The 17,374-nt window shown below is 48.6% G+C and overlaps 1 protein-coding gene across 1 annotated transcript in view; it reads right to left on the bottom strand.

The window, feature by feature from the left end:
* The window catches only part of MUC4 (mucin 4, cell surface associated), a 44,963-nt gene extending 34,219 nt beyond the window's left edge, over positions 1–10,744 (bottom strand). The window contains exons 1-3 of the mRNA XM_057737827.1: positions 10,663–10,744; positions 10,258–10,567; positions 117–213 (exon numbers count right to left, since the gene is read on the bottom strand). Coding sequence (XP_057593810.1) covers positions 117–213; positions 10,258–10,567; positions 10,663–10,744 — 489 coding nt within the window. The remainder of the gene's footprint in view (positions 1–116; positions 214–10,257; positions 10,568–10,662) is intronic.
* Positions 10,745–17,374: the final 6,630 nt, after the last annotated feature.

Here is a 17,374-nt window from a genome sequence, read left to right as displayed (position 1 = left end):
GTCATGGAGACTGTTGAGGCCACCCGGGTGATACTTGTTACAGGTAGTGATGTGTCTTTTGTGTTTTCTGCTGTGGGGTCTGTTGAGGTTGGTGGTGCGATCATCTTTGATGTCACCGGAGATGTATTGCCCGTGCTAGGTGGGGGTGACGTTTTATCTGCTGAGGTCGTTGCTGTCAGCGTTTCTGACGTTGTCCCAGGTGTGTGGCTCAGACTGGATGGCGAAGAGGAGGTTGTTTCCCTTGAAGGGGATGTCTCCTGAGAAACACCCTCTGTAGATTTGTGTGCCCTTGGGGGTGATGAGGGAGTTGATGTGGTCACCTGTGTGATGATGCTGGTTTGAGTTTCTCGGGTGGTTTCCATGCTCTGAGTCTGGTGGTCCTGAGAGGATGCTGAGGTTTGCTCGGTAGAAGTGGTGGAAGAGGATAAAGTTGATTGTTTATCTAATCCAGTTGTCATGGAGACTGTTGCAGCCACTGGGGTGATACTTATTACAGGTAGTGATGTGTCTTTTGTGTTTTCTGCTGTGGGGTCTGTTGAAGTTGGTGATGCGATCATCTTTGATGTCACCGGAGATGTATTGCCTGTGCTAGGTGGGGATGACGTTTTATCTGCTGAGGTTGTTGCTGTCAGCCTTTCTGACGTTGTCCCAGGACTGGATGGCGAAGAGGAGGTTGTTTCACTTGAAGGGGATGTCTCCTGAGAAACACCCTCTGTAGATTTGTGTGCCCTTGGGGGTGATGAGGGAGTTGATGTGGTCACCTCTGTGATGATGCTGGTTTGAGTTTCTCGGGTGGTTTCCATGCTCTGAGTCTGGTGGTCCTGAGAGGATGCTGAGGTTTGCTCGGTAGAAGTGGTGGAAGAGGATAAAGTTGACTGTTTATCTAATCCAGTTGTCATGGAGACTGTTGTGGCCACCGGGGTGATACTTGTTACAGGTAGTGATGTGTCTTTTGTGTTTTCTGCTGTGGGGTCTGTTGAAGTTGGTGGTACGATCATCTTTGATGTCACCGGAGATGTATTGCCCGTGCTAGGTGGGGATGACGTTTTATCTGCTGAGGTTGTTGCTGTCAGCGTTTCTGACGTTGTCCCAGGTGTGTGGCTCAGACTGGATGGCGAAGAGGAGGTTGTTTCACTTGAAGGGGATGTCTCCTGAGAAACACCCTCTGTAGATTTGTGTGCCCTTGGGGGTGATGAGGGAGTTGATGTGGTCACCTGTGTGATGATGCTGGTTTGAGTTTCTCGGGTGGTTTCCATGCTCTGAGTCTGGTGGTCCTGAGAGGATGCTGAGGTTTGCTCGGTAGAAGTGGTGGAAGAGGATAAAGTTGATTGTTTATCTAATCCAGTTGTCATGGAGACTGTTGCGGCCACTGGGGTGATACTTGTTACAGGTAGTGATGTGTCTTTTGTATTTTCTGCGGTGGGGTCTGTTGAGGTTGGTGGTGCGATCATCTTTGATGTCACCGGAGATGTATTGCCCATGCTAGATGGGGGTGACGTTTTATCTGCTGAGGTTGTTGCCGTCACTGTGTTTGCACTTGCCAGAGAGTGTTTACCTGTGGAAGATGGAGGAAATGGTGTGTCTGTTTGGGTATTGCTTTTAAATATAAGATACGAGGACTGATAAGACAAGAGAGGCTCCTTCTGTGAAATTGGAGAGTTTATAACCCTAGTATTTTGCACGGGTACCACTCTATATCACAGTACTTCAGAATGAATGGCTGCAGGAATAATTATTTAACCATGCCTAAGATTTCTACCAACACTGCAGCATCTAGTCATCAATCATACTGCAGTGATGTCTGTGTGCTAATATTTTCTGCATTATCAATAATTTTGTGGGTGTGGTTGTCGAAAATGGCCCAGTACACTCCTACTTTCCCCATATAATGCTTACAGGGAGGTCAACATCCATGAGCTTCCGTGCAGAACGGTGTTTTAATTGAAATACACACACTGTTCATTCAATAAAAAAATTCTCATTTTTGCATGTCCTGTACAAACAGTTCTCAGACGTGATAAAGGGGACGAGCAGCCTTCTGCCTTCTCGTGGCCTCTTTTTCTTTTCCTTAACCTAGTGCTTGTCCCTGTTTTCCTTCTCACCTGCCTCCTAATCCCATTTCTAAAACTCCTTTCGTTCCGCACCTCAAGTGATAATCTTCTGACCTGCTTTTCCTCCCTCCTTTCTCTCTCGTACCCCATCTAAGATACCTAAACATTTTGCTGACCCATCAGGACCTTCCTTAAAGAGCAAGGAAAAGGGAAATGTGTGAACCTGTGTGTTTGAATGCCTGACATGACTTGATACGTGTAGCACTGACAGTACATGTTAACTACTTGTATTGTTTTAAACCACTTTGTCTATTCAGTATAAAGCTTTCGGGAGTGCACCCAGTAACACAGGAGAATTTATGAGGACTCAAGTATAAAAGTGACTCCCTCTTCTCTGGAATAATGTGGGTGTTTTTTTCACGGGGTGGGGGGGTACTCGCTCTTATTTTCAGATACATAGTTATTTTTATTTCATTTTACTGTCTCTGAGGACCATCTCTGTGGGTGGTCCTTCTACTTATAATCTAGAACTTACCCTTTCTACTTTATTTTTTCATTTTAACTGGGAGTAACATGAATTCTGTTTTTTTTTTTTTTAAGCTCTTTATGGAGTATAACTGCTTTACAGTGTTGTGCCAGTTTCCACTGTACAACAAAGTGAATCAGCTGTATTTATACATATATCCCTATGTCCCCTCCCTCCTGCGACTCCTTCCCACCCTCCTTATCCCAGCCCTCTAAGTCATCACCCATCATTGAGTTGATCTCCCTGTGTTATGCAGCAGCTTCCCACTAGCTATCTATTTTACATTTGGCAGTGTATATATGCCAATGCTACCCTCTCATGTGGAGGGTCTTAAGAATGGGCCAACCCCCTTTTAACAAACCTCAGCAAGCTGCTTCTCAAGACACCACTGCCTTAAAATTGCCAATAGGCCCACAAGTAGGCGAGACACAGCGCCCTCAGGGCCTGGGGCCTAAGCTACTTTTAGGATCAAGAAAACTATTTTCATGCTAATTTCTTTTACAGTCAGAAGGAAAAGAAAATTGATGTAATAATAATGAATCCAACCTTGATTGCATTAGTCCAACACAGTTATAAAACGCAGTTTTTAATTTTTTTTTTTTAATTAGAATGAGAGGTCCAGGAAGGCAAAAGTGCCAAAGGCCCACAAAAGTCATGTGTGGCCCTTTTTCTGATGGTCTCAACAAAAGTCTAGACCCCGTGATAAAGAGATAAGCATAATAGTAGCAGTTCATTGATGGCAATCTAATTTCATTTTATGTTTTATGTTAGTTCAGATACCTTATCTGATTTCCCCTCCAAACTATCTTTAACTTCCAAAAAAATTTATTAAAAAAAAGCAGAGCTAGCTTCTTTTTGATTCAACCCTTACGTTGACACTAAATTTTTTCCAATATGGTTACTGAGTACAGCAATGAATCCAGTTTTAACAAAGTTGCAGTATTTGGTTCTTTATAGAAAAACCTTTTCCATTTATCAAGAGATGTTGTTCTCCTAAGTAAAACATCAAGGCTAAGACTACTTTTTCTCTGAAAAGAGCTCTTTTCTCCAAGGTGACGATTATAACCAGTTTCAAAATAATCACAGGGGGAGATTTTTCATGATCAGCCGCATTCCAACACTCAGAGCGTAATAAGGTTAATACCTAGAAGTGCTTCTCTGGGTGGTTGAGGGCTCTGACACATACATAGGGCCTCAAAAGTAAATCTGTCAACTGCGTACACTAATTTTTTAAAAAAAATCCTATAAAGTGAATGTGCTTTTGAAATGAAAGGCTATCATTAATTTTTTTCAAGGAATTTAGAATAAAATTAAATTTTAATATCTTTTATTTGACTTGAAGTGGGCAGTCTTCTTGCTAAAGTTACCAAATACTCCTTCCCTTAAGACGGCCCTGCGAGGTACAAAAAGTTGAGGACAAGTTCCTCCACTGTGGAGAATCAGCAGTACCCGTGCAGAAGGAAAGCACTCAGTCCCGAGATGCGGGGTGTATTCCTGGGTTGCCAGGCAGGACCAAGGCTAAACGGGCCCAGGTTGGGGCTGGTCAATAAAACTTGTGCCAGGTTGGAGGTTTAGACATGCCTGGAGGGAAGCTTGAAAGATGCTACGGTAAAGACTGAGGGGTGGAGGCGCAGGGTTCCCACGCAGTCAGGCAGCCTGTTCGGGGCGGCTTCAAATTATTAAGAAAAAACCCTCAGGAATATAACAACTCTTAGCTGTCTTCCTTGTGAAGAAGAAGGCAGGGTTAGACTAGAATAGTGACCAGGATGTTTGAAACTCCATAAGGGAAGGGAGTGTTAGCTCATTCAAACTGAATTATAGCATTTTTTTTTAAAGCAAATTAAATTTCTACCTTTTTTAATTTTTATTTTTAACACTTGTCCCAATCAAGCAGAAACCAGTGAGTAAGTACACACATTCTAGCCCTGGCCACGTGGTAACCTGATGTTAATTTAATCGATCGTGCCTAATTTTTTTTTCAATTTATTTGCTGGGCAGAGAGTTTAAATGTCAACCTGTTTTACTTAAAATACTTGACTGCATCACACTCGCTGCCGTTTACAAAGCCTCAGTCAGCCTGGAGCACCTACCATCCCCCGAACTTTGTCTTCAAGGTCCACGCATCTTCTAAACCAACAAGAAACCAAGAAACCTTGAGTCTTTTTTCCCCCTTTAGGAACTTACTCTCTTTGGTTTATATTAGCCCCCTTGCTGGTCTCAAAAGAATTTTAACCTCTGTGCTCACAGCTAGTTGGAGGATGTATAATAGTTCACAGTGAGATAAACTAGAGAAGAATTTAGGTTTGAGTGCTGTTCCTGGATCTGACTACAGTTTCACCACCTTCTCTTCTTAAGAAGGCAGTTTAATGGATAAACAAGGTCCTACTGTCCAGCAAAGGGAACCCTATTCAGTATCCTGTGATAAACCGTAATGGAAAAGAATATGAAAAAGAATATATATACGTATTGATAAAACTGAGTCACTTTGCTGTACAGCAGAAATTAACACAACATCGTAAATCAACTGTATTTCAATAAAATATTTTTAAAAGAAAGCAATTTAGACTTTCAACTGAGTGAGGACTGTGAATCAGCTAATTTGTTAAAAAGAAAGTGACTCACTATGTATTAATAGTAACTGATCACAGGTGACGCACTTCTGAGCAGCTATGGACAAATGCATGGATTGAACTGCAGAGCTGTGTTACAAAGTCCTTGGGTTCCTATTTAACCCCAAATGACTCTATTTTAACCTTAAAAGGGGACGTTCTTTATTCAGAATTATGGGTAGAACTTGTTTATAGGACTCCACATTCTATACCTGCTCTCTCCTCAGTAAAGTTCCAAAACTTGGTTTCTCTAGATAAGGTTTGGATTGGAGAAAATACATTATGCAATTATTATTAGGTTTATTTTATTTTCCTAAGAACATAAATAAAAGCAATTTTGTGTCATCTGGCTTCGAGTCACCAGACAGAACCTATTATACATGCCAAGCTTACTAAACTTATTATAGATTCTTGGCAATTAAATCTTTTCAGAGCCTGCATCACCTCTGTTAAAATCAACATCAGCAGCAAAAGTTCACGACTGCACAGCCCAATTTTTAAAGGAAAGATTTTTGTTTGTTTGTTTATAAAAGTAGTACAGCTCCATTTCCAGCAATGTGGCAGAAGAGATAAGGCTTTACAAAACCTGCAAATGCCAGATAATGTGTAATAAATGTTTTCTGAATCCTGAGCTGAGATCAGAAGCAAGAGAGGGAGACACTCAGGAGTGAAGGAGTTAAAAACGAAGAGGATGAGTAAATGCTCTCACAACATTTGCAGATTTCTGAGATCTAGAGTTTAGGGATTTAAGGGCTGCATGGGGAAAGGAGACACAATCTTAGATCGGGACACTGTAAATTGAGTATCTTCTGCATAAAGCTGGAACCCTCAGTGAGAACATGGTCTAGAAAAATCTGAAAGAAAAAAGAAAAAGAAATCTGAGTGAATGATATAAAGAACAGAACTTAGTGATAGAGAAGCAATTGAAAACAGAATTAATAAGGCCAAAAGTTGTTTTTTTGAAGACAAAATAGACACACTCCTAGTAGAAGGAAGGAAATAACGAAGAAACAGAGACTCTAAATAGACTTACAACTTGTAAGGAAATTGAACCAATAAAGAAAAGCACTGGACCTGATGGCTTCACTGGTGAATTCTACCAAACACTTAAAGAAGAGCTAACGCCAATCCTTCTCAAACTTTCCCAATAAATTGGAAAGGAGGGAGCACTTTCTAACTCATTCTTTTAGGCCAGCAGCACCCTGATAACAAACCCAGACAAAGACACTACAGGAAAAGAAAATGATATCTCTTATGACAATGTTCCTTATGAACATTGATGCAAAAATCCTCAACAAAATAGTAGCGAGCCAAATTCAGCAGCATATTAAAAGCATATTGGTCATTAAAATGAGCAAATGAGATTTATTCCTGGAATGCAATATTGATTCAACATAAAAAAACTTCATCAATGTGATATACCACATTAACAAAATGAGGGGGGAAAAATGACATAATCACCTCAATTGATGCAGAAAAAGCATTTGACAAAATTCAACATACTTTCATAATAAAAACACTCAACGAAGTAGGAGTAGAGGAAAACTACCTCAATATAATGAAAGTCATATGTGAAAATCCCACAGCAAATATCATACTCAATGGTGAAGCACTGCAAACTTTTTCTCTAAGATCAGGAACAAGGCAAGGATGCCTGCTTTCACCACTTCTGTTCAACATAGCCAGTTGTGCAAGAAAAAGACATGAAAGGCATCCAAATTGGAAAGGAAGAAGTAAAATGTTCTCTGTTTGCAGCTGAAGACGTGGGGAGATTGGAAACTTTGTGCACTGTGGGTGGGGACATATAATGGTATAGTCGGTATGGCAGGCACAGTACAGCAGCTCCTTAAAAAATTACAAATAGAATTACCATATGATCCAGCAAGTCCACTTTTGGGTATATACCCAAAAGAATTGAAAGCAGAGTCTTTAAGAGGTATTTGTACACCCATAATCTCAGCAGCATTATCCACGATAGCTAAAACATGAGAGCACACAGTGTCCATCGATAGAGAAATGGATAACCACATGTGGTGTATACACATGAAGGAATATTATTCAGCCTTTAAAAGGAACAAAATTCTGACATATGCTACAATATGGATGAATCTTGAGGACATTATGCTAAGTGAAATAAGCCAGTCACAAAAAGACAAATATTGTATGATTCCACCTATATGAGGTACTTAGACTTGTCAAAATCATTGAGACAGAAATAGAATGGTGGTTGCCAGGGACTGGGGGGAAGTGGGAAGTGGGGAATTATCGTTTAATGGGTATAGAGTTTCACTTTTACAGATGAAAAGAATTCTGGAGACGGATGGTGGTGACAGTACCACAACATTATAAATGTATTTAATGTCACTTAAAAACAGTAAAGATAGTAAATTTTATACATATGGATTTTATCACAATTTTAAAAATTGAAAAGAAAAGTAATTGAGAAAAGAATAGGAAATCTGAAGATAAATTATTCTAAACTGAATCATCAGTTAAAAGAAAACGCCCATCCCTCACAAAATGTTGGTCAAGATGATTTTACAGGCAATTTTTACCAAACATTCAAGAAATAGATAATTTCAATTTTATACAAACTCTCCCAGAGTTTAGCAAAAGAGGGAATGCTCTACAACTAATTTTGTAAGATTGGTATAATACCAAGATACAAAGGTAGTGTAAGAAAAGAAAACTGTAGATCAATAAATCTCAGTAATAGTATGGATGGAAATGTCTTCAACAAAATATTAGCTAGTCAAGTTCAATATTGGATTTATAAAAAAAAAACACATCATGATCAAGCTGTTTAAACCAGAAATACAAGAAAACTATAAAATTTATTAATGTCTATAAATCACCACATAAACAGAAGGAAGGGAAAGCATGATCATCACAACAGATGCAGAAAAACTATTTGATAGAATTCAATATTCATCCCTGTTAAAATTCCTAGCAAACGACAAATAGAAGTTAAGTCCCTTAACCTGTTCGCAACAATATCAATAAAACTCCATCATAAACATCACACTTAAAGATAAAACATTGGAAATATTTTCTTTAAAATTTGGAATGAGACCAGGATGCCAGCAATAACTACCTCTATTCGACATTAGGCTGGAGGTCCAGCCAGTGCAGTCAAATAAGAAAATAAGCAAAGGTATGAAGGTATGAGAAGTCCTTTTGGGTATGGAAGGGAAGAAACAAATGTGTGATTAATTGCAGATGATATGTGTTGATATAGAAAGCTCCCTAAATTTATCAATCATTAGCAAAATTTTACATATAGGATCGAAAAATTTTTAAATGACTGCATTCCTATACATCAGCATAAAAAAAAATTGGGGTGGTGGTATTCTTGGCAGTGACAAACATAAGGTACCTAAGAAAAAATCCAACAAAAGGTGTGCTTAATCTTTATGGACAAAGTTATACAATATTGAAATATATTAAAGAAGACATACTCATTATATAAAAATTGTAAAATACAGACCTTTGGAAAACCAAAACCCCATAATCTCACTACCCAGACAATCAGATTGTTATACATCCTTCTGGGATTCTTCCTATGCTTTAAAAAATATATAGTTGAAGTTAGCTAGTGCACACAACGTTGCATTCTCTTTAAAAAGTTTACCTGATCTCATAAGCATTTCTTCATGCTTTTATTCTCTGTACAGATAGGCTGAAGAAAGACTAATCTCTTCTGTCCTGGATGGTGGTTCTTTGTCTTCCTCCTTTCGTAGGCATGGAAGAGCTGGCTCAGGGGCGTTGGGCCAGCGGAGGTCCACAGCAAGACCTTGGGTGTTGTGGGTAAACAGGACTGGCTGAGCTCTGGAGGTCCCCTTTCCTAGCAAAGCCATTCCCTCCGCCTGAGAACTTGCATAGTTGCCATTCCCCTTTCCCTACAAACCGCAGCAGCACAGGGCCAGGTCCGTCTCCTGGAGCACTTCCTCCACTGGGTCCTGCTATCACCACCTCTCTGTGAAACAGTGAGAGCTCAGGGACCGTGTGCACTTTGCTTGGAAGTTTTTCCTCCATAAACCTTACTTTATGCTTGTTCCACGTGTTGCTAGTGTGTGTGTGTGTGTGTGTGTGTGTGTGTGTGTGTGTGTGGAAGAGAGAGAGAGAGTGTGTCCCTGTCCCTTCTGGAACACTGGACATCACCTTTTTACATCAAAGAACATTCCCATAATTAACTTACGGTTGGACACTTCGGCTGATTCCAACGTGTTGTGCTTATAAATAAAGCTCTGATGACTCTCTCTCTGTATGATATGTTTTGTTTTCATTATTTCTGATCATTTCCTCAATGTAAGTTTAAGTGGAATTACTGGTTAATGCTGTTATAAAAAGTCTTCATGTCATTAACTCATTCTGCCCAGTTTATCTGCAGAAAAGTCACGCCCATGTCCAGGGCCACTGGCCGTGTACGAGCGAGATACCGTCTCCCTTTGAGAAGAATCTTGGCTTGGCAGTCCCGATTTTAAATCTTCTCAGACAGGGCTGTGTCCTTCTGAATCTGTAAAGAGCTTGCTGACCACGGGCTGCGCTGATGAGTCTCCTGCTCCAGCGTGAGAGGCCGCACCCTTCACCCTGATGACAGCTTCATTGTTAGGCGCAGTCTTAACACCTCTCTAAGTCCCTTGGGCTTGTTAGAAGGAAGAGATCAGCATTAGTTACAGCAGAGCTACAGCACTGTGTTTGCCTTTCACAACCATGTAAACAATGTCACAAGCCGCTCCTTCCACAGATGTTTCAGCTATTTATGAAAACAGGGTGCAGCTCATCCCACCTGCGAACCTTGACCTGCCCGCGCTCTCGGCCTGCCGCACGCAGTGGTCTGAGCCTGGGGACGCGTCTGGCACATTTTCAGGGACAATGGACACCCGGAGAGTTCTGCCAATTTTCTGGGGTTTTTTCCTTCTTTCTTTCTAATTGGCGTGCCGTTGCTTTGCACCTGCCCGTTTTCTTGGCGTGTCCTCGTCTGGGAGGGCGTCAGAGGGAACGGTGATGGCTGTTGACCCCTCGCGGTGACCAGGCTGCTGCCAGCAGACACGTGTGTGGGGTCACCTACCACGGACAGGCCGTTTTAAAGAGGTTCTTCCGGAGGAGAAGCCTGCGTCTAGGGACCGTGAGGACACCGGAGCTGGCAGTGAGGGGGGCGCGGCTCCCGCGGACCCCCGGAGCCCCCGCGGGCTTCTCTGCTGCCACCGCAGGGAGGTCCCGGCAGGGCTGCTCCCCCCTCGCGCTGGGCGCAGTGGGCGGCGGCCAGGGTGGCCCCAGGGCTCTCAGGAGCGCGGGCGCGGCTTCCCCCGTGCGGCCCGCTGGTGCCTCCACGGGTGCGAGGAGGGGATGGGGGTGGCGCGGACTCAGGTGAGGGAGCGCTGGCAGAAGCCGCGATGAGCGCGGGAGCGGGAGAGAGCCTTCCCACAGGGCGCTGAAGTCATGCCCTGAAGACAAACCAAAGCCCGTGTCTTGCCTGTGTGGGCCGTGGGCAGAGGCTTGTTCTCCGTGCCTGCTCTGTTCGCGTTATTCTTGGAACGGGGGGTGAGGCGCCCCATCCGTGGGGCTCTTCGCGGGGCCGTGCCTGGGGCAGTGTGGAGCCGAGGAAGTCACCCAACTGCAAGATTCACCTTGAAGAGACGACGGACTCACAGATGGGTGGCAGGTGCCCTGAAAGGTGTGAAGAAGCCGGGGGCGAGAGGAGAACCCCCCGCCTGGCCAACTCTGCAGGGAGCCCGGGGCCACCTGTGTCTCTCAGTCTCAGCACGGGCACAGCCCCCCATCCTCGGCCCCCTCACGCAGGAGGAAGGAGGATGCCGAAACCGTTGCTCACAGACAGCTGGGTCTGCACTTCCCAGAACCAAGGATAAAGACGGTCATCCTCTCAGAAATTCTTGGTAACCAAAGGCTGGAATTCCTGAGAGGCTTCTGGGCTGTGCGTGCTTTTTGGCTTCTGCCCCGGAGTCCCTGCTGTAGGGACTGTGACAGGTGACGATAGAGCTGGTGGCTGTGGTTTGCGTTCCTGCCATTATCTTAGAGGAAACAGAAACGGTGACCACAGTTGTGTCCGCTGAGTATCTTTCCTCCATTGTTTCTAGAATTCGAGATGAGGAGAGATGCTAATTCAGAATGCCCTTAGGGTAACTGATCTCGAGATATCTCCAGCGCCTGGGACGGTGGCTGGCATACAGGAATTACTTCACAGACACCTGCTGAATGACTGAACTTGCATGTCCCCATCCCTTGGTCTTTGGTCCCTTCAGCTGAGAGAGGGTGAAATGGCACCCATGTCTCCTCTGACTGTCACAGTGGTCCAGGGATCAGAAGGAGGCCAACACGATGGCTGCAGCCTGGGAAGTGTGCACACCACTGTGGCGAGAGGCAGCCAGACTCCCGAGGGCCACCCTTGTCTAGGATGCCTGCCTCGGTGGGGGCCCGGGAGAGAGGAGCTCCAAAACCAAGAGAGTGGAAGCTGGAGGTGGGACTTCTGAGGAGAGGAGGGCGTCGGGGGAAAGGAAAGTTGGAGCTGCGCTGGTGAGCAGATGGTCGGGGCTGGGTTGTGACACTTCCTGACCCGGTTCCAGAGCTTTTGGGGTTATCACCAGGATAACCTTGGTGCTGCCACACCAGATGCTGGAGACATTATGTCAAATGACCTGCGGCGATGTCCCAGGTGAAGACACGGCGGTCGACAGGCATTGTTTGGGGTGTGACTTCAGTGGGTACAATTGGAAAGGAGAGAGAAGCGTCTTGCTCTGCAGCCAGCTCTGACGGTGGATGCTAAACGACGTTCCTTGGTGTTATCGACCTAATTTTGCGCGCAGTCAGCTCCATCCACGGATGAGGGAAACGAAGGGAGGCTTGAGAAAGCTGTAACAACGTCGGCGGCTTTCCCAAGACCCCGGTTCCCTCAGCACACAGGTCAGCTGGTCTTTGACTTGGGGGAGTAGAGAGGGACGTGGGACCATGACATGGCGGCAGCTGTTGCGATCTGGCGTTTGTTTGGTTGTTTCCGCTGGGATTCCAGACAGACGTGGTACTTCTGATGCCCTCTAACGAGGTCCTGTCTGAGGCTGACAGGGACACGTCAGTGGACACAGGGCCACGGAGCGGTTGACGTGTGGCTTCCACAGACTCACAGACAAGGAAGACAAACTTCCAGTTGCCAAAGTGGGTGGGGGAGGGATAAACTACGAGTCTGGGGTTGACAGATGCACACGATTATACACAGAACAGATACACAACCAGGGCCTACTGTAGGGCACAGGGAGCTGCGCTCGCTATCCCACAATAAACCACAATGAAAAAGCATATGAAAAAAAATATAGATATATGACTGAATCACCTTGCTGTACACCAGAAACTAACACAACACTATAAGTCAACTATACTTCAATTTATAAAAGATGAGGGCTTCCCAGGTGGCGCAGTGGTTAAGAACCCGCCTGCCAATGCAGGGGACACGGGTTCCATCCCTGCTCCAGGAAGATCCCACATGCCACGGAGCAACGAAGCCCGTGTGCCACAACTACTGAGCCTGCACTTTAGAGCCCGTGAGCGACAACGATGGAGCCCGTGTGCCGCAACTGCTGAAGCCTGTGGGCCTAGAGCCTGTGCTCTGCAACAAGAGAAGCCACGGCAATGAGGAGTCTATGCACCACAACGAAGAGCAGCCCCTGCTCGCCGCAACTAGAGAAAGCAGCAATGAAGACCCAACACAGCCAATAAACAAATAAATTAATTAATTAAAAACATAGTAATACCATTGGGATGATGTGTGTAAAATGTTTAGCTCAGTATTTAAGCTCAATAAACGGCACTGTGCACTGCCTGTTATCTTGGTCCTGAGATAACAAAGGACCTGAGATCTACAAAGTCCTGAGATCCCGGCAAAGGCAGCAGTCCTTGTGACTGTGTCCTTATTAGGGCAGAAGCTCTGCTTGCTGCTGTTTTTGCAGTTATTCACTCCCTTCCCAGATCTCCACTGCTGCCACCCGGCCTCGCCGTAGCACCTTCTGCCTGGACGCCCACAGCGGCTCCTAGCTGGTTTGCGTTTCACACTTGCCCCCTTCCAATCCATTTCCCTCATGGCGTCCAGAGCAACCACTCCAAAGTTCAGCTCTGACCACATCACTCCTTTACCTAAAACCTCTTACTGTCTGCTCGTTGGTTTTTTTAAAAATAAATTTATTTATTTATTGGCTGTGCTGGGTCGTCGTTGCTGCATGGGCTTTCTCTAGTTGCGGCGAGCAGGGGCTACTCTTTCTTGTGGTGCACGGACTTCTCATTGCCGTGGCTTCTTTTGCTGTGGAGCACAAGCTCTAGGTGCGTGGGCTTCAGTAGTTATGGCTCATGGGCTCAATAGTTGTGGCGCACAGGCTTAGTTGCTCCACGGCACGTGGGATCTTCCTGGAGCAGGGATGGAACCCGTGGCCCCTGCATTGGCAGGTGGATTCTTAACCCCTGTGCCACCTAGGAAGTCCCCTGTCTGCCTGTTTTTGTTCCTTAAAATCCACACTCCATTCCACGGCTTATAGGCCCTGCATCGTCTGGACCCGCCTACTTCTTTCGCGGCCTCCAAAGGGTCACGCTCTCTCCTTCCTCGGCTGGTCTTCCCCTGCCTGGCCCATGCTCCCCCACCCTCTCCCGCACCCCCAGTTTCCACCTCACTTACTACTGAGCCTTCAGGTCTCAGCTCATATGTACAGCACTTCCTCAGAGAGGCCTTAGTGGACTCATTCATTTAAAAGGCGTTTCCCTACTTTACTCTCATCATAATACTTGTTCAACATAACACTGCGTTTGTGGTTAGGGATTCCTCTGTGATTATTTCGTGTCCCTCTGCATGCCAGCTCTCAGCTCCAGGAGGCTGGGCCCCGTCCATTCCATTGTCCCCTGTGTTCACACAGCGCTGCCCTCGAACAATGCCAGGCACACAGGAGACACTCCTTAAACGGTCGTGTAAGGAACACGTGTGAATGAATGAACAAACGGGTGCACCTCTCAGCACCCGGTGTGGCGGCTTCCGCGCGTCCCGCATCGCCGAGCGGGGCTCAGAGCGCTTGGGCGCCTCCGAGCAAACCCGGTGACCAGGCAGTCAGGGGACCCGCCTTCTCGGTCCAGCCGCCCTGTTTACGGGCCGTGTGACCTCGCACAGGTCTGGAGGCCGGAACCACGACTTCCTCATCCCTGCGTCCAGAGCATTTGGCACGAGTAGAAGCCCAGCAAGGGAATGAACAACGGCACCCTCTTTCCTGGTCTGCACGCCCCCAAACCCACTGTTAAACTCAGCCTGCGGTTTTAGTCGGGGCACGTGTGACGAGCAGAGATGCCTCTGCAGACCCTAAAAATGCACAGGCGCAGGGCCGAGCCGCTGCTGCAAGGCCAGCACCGCCGCAGGAGCGTGGCCATGACGGCGGGGGCCCGGTTCCCGCGGCTGCCTTGGGGTCTCAAGGAAAACGCCCGGTGTTTAAACCTCGGCGAGATGCTAGCGGACTGAGCGCACTGCACCTGAGTCCTCGGCGCTGCGCTGGGAGCGGGCGCGCGGCAGCGCCCGAGGGTCTGCGTGCCACGAGCTCGGCCTGGTGGCGGGCAAGTCGGGACCAGGCGGAGCGGCGGCTGGCGGACGGGCAGGCCGGCGCGCAGAAGGCCGACCGCTCCTTGGCCTGCCCTGGCAAGGCGGACGGCAGTCGCCGGCACGGCCACCCCTGCAGCACCGCGCCCGCCTCCAGGGCCGAGCCCAGGAACCCAGGGCGGGAGGAGAGGGCGCGCGGGCGCGAGCGGCTGCGGGGCCGGGGCGGGAGCGGGAGAGCTGTCCCGCGGGGGCGCTGGCTCAGCGGCAGTTCCCGCGAGACCAGGCGCCGCGTTCCGAGCACACCCCGCGGACGCTCGCGAGGCCACAGCGAGACCGCGCGTGGCTCCCTGGAGCCCGGAGGTGCTCGCAGGAGTGGGAGCGCCCAGAGGCGGCCGAGGTGCCCGCTCCCTCCCGCCTCCATCGCCCTCCTGCCCGTCTCCCAGCTGCAAAGTGCCGGGGTCCTGACATAAGGCCATTTGCAGCAACGTGGGTGAGAGAGTATCATGCTGTCAAGTCAGTCGGACAGAGACAGACCTCCTGTGGCGTCGCTTATAGGTGGCATCCAGAAATAGTACACGTGAGTCTATGGACAAGACAAGACACGGAACGCAAACGTACGGTTACCGGAGGGGAAAGGAGGGGCAGCGATAAATGAGGAGCGTGGGGTTGAGAGAGGACACGTGGCTGCACGGGAACTAAACAAGGACGTGAAGCTATATTCAGTATCGTGTAATAACCTATCGTGGAGAAGCATCTGAACGTGTACACCTGAAACTAACACACTATTGTAGATCAACGGCAGTTTAACACATTTTAAAATAAAAATTAATGAAAATAAAATAAAAAGCAGCGGTGCTTCCCGCAGACAAGATGTCATAGCCCTTCCACCTTGTGCTCCACACCACCTTCTCTCACCGTCACCACGACCCCGGGAGAGAGCGTCTTTCCACTTCACTCACTTTTCAGGGAAGACACCGAGTCAGAGGCTCTTTCCTCATCTTCCCGGGGCCGGTAAGTGGCCGTTAGGACGCGGGGCCTCCTGGTTTGAATTTCCTGCTCTTTGCTCTGCGTTTTGCGGAGCCACTGGCCTGAACCGGACTGATTTTCCCGTCGGGACCTCTTTCTTGTGGGGGGGCCTCCTCCTCCTGGCGGTCCACGAGCACAGGAGGGTTTCCCGGGGCGGGGGGCAGGCAGACCGCGGGGGGCGTGGGTGCCACCGGTGGCGGTTGGGTGGGCGTCTCCCGGACCGATCGACGGAGGGACGGGCGGGTCTCGGAGGGGGGGGAGCCGCAGACCCCGCCCCTGCGGCCTCTGCCCCCGCCGACCCCCACTGTCCTGCCTTCGCTGCGGTCCCATCCCCTCCCAGGGGCTGCGCCCCTGAGGGTATGGGAGACTGAGGCTTATTTTGACCTCGTTTTCTCGCCAGAGGGTGTGGGATCAGGGTTGCCAGGCTTCCTCCGAGCCATTCCTGCCGGAAGCCGCCCGTAGGCCCCACGTCTCTGCTGGCTCCCTGTCCAGCCCGCCTCTGTCCACCCCTCTCGTCCCCTTTCCACTTCGCGAGGCAGAGCTTCTTCCTAAGGAAGCCCTCACACTGCAGCACCTTCATGGAAACCCTGGGGTCTCTCCCTCCAACCTGGAGGGGAGGCTCTGACACCTATTCCAAGGATGACCGAGGTCTGGGCGAGGGTGCCGGTAGCAGGTGTGGAAGCAGACCCTAGGTTCAGATAGAGGCAGGCCCCCTGCAGGCCCCCCTCAGGGAGCCCAGGGAATGGGACGGACCAGTTCCCACTCTCCCAGAGCCTCCCACCCCGGCAGACGTGGGGGGCTCAGGGCCCCTCCGGATGCTCCGTCACAGGCCTGGGGCACCACCTCCCACCCCACTCCCCCTCCTTCCCTGCTCCATCCCGTGCCCTCTCGCAAGGCACAGGACTCAGCTCCGGGGCACCCTGCACGGCTTCAGGGCCACCCCGGGGACAACCTTCCACCTTCGAGGTTGTCCTCTCACTCCCACCCCTTCGCCCCCCACCCGCGTCCCCCCGGCCACGCCCACCGCAGCTCTTGTCCCTTCCGTCTCCGCTCCACACACTGCCCGGCTCCTTCTGAGCCGACACCCCAGTGCAGGGCGCAGTGAGGCGCTGGTACGGAACGCTTTTTGTGTTGCCTTTGAGTCACAGAATGTCGAAACGTAAGGACTTAGCAATCCAGAGGTCACGCCGACCTTTTCCCACGGGATGGAAGCCTGGAGACACAGCAGGACCTGCTCAGGGAGCCAGACCGCGTCGCGGCAAAGCCAGGACTGGACCCAAGGTCCCTACATCCAAGCCGCCTCCATGACGCCTGTGGACACCACTTAGTTTACCGCAGGAGCAGACCCTGGGCGGCTGGCAGTTGCGGGCTCTGAAGGCTCCCTCTGGCCTCCGTGTCCGCACCGTGTGATGAGCAGGGAGGATGAGGGGGTCTGGGAGGTGAGGGCGGTGGAGGTGGTGGGATTCTGTTTGCTCTCAGCCAAGCCCTTAAACATGTCAGGGAAGATGGAATCTCCCCCTTCCCGGGCACCTGCCACATGCCATCTGTGGGAGAGTGTGTTCCCCTGACGCATGCGGCTTCCCCAGGC

This window comes from Hippopotamus amphibius, chromosome 6 (assembly GCF_030028045.1).
Source record: "Hippopotamus amphibius kiboko isolate mHipAmp2 chromosome 6, mHipAmp2.hap2, whole genome shotgun sequence".
In the NCBI taxonomy this organism is placed as follows: domain Eukaryota; kingdom Metazoa; phylum Chordata; class Mammalia; order Artiodactyla; family Hippopotamidae; genus Hippopotamus; species Hippopotamus amphibius.
Note: the sequence above shows the minus strand (reverse complement) of the source record. Positions and strands in the feature narration are given on the sequence as shown.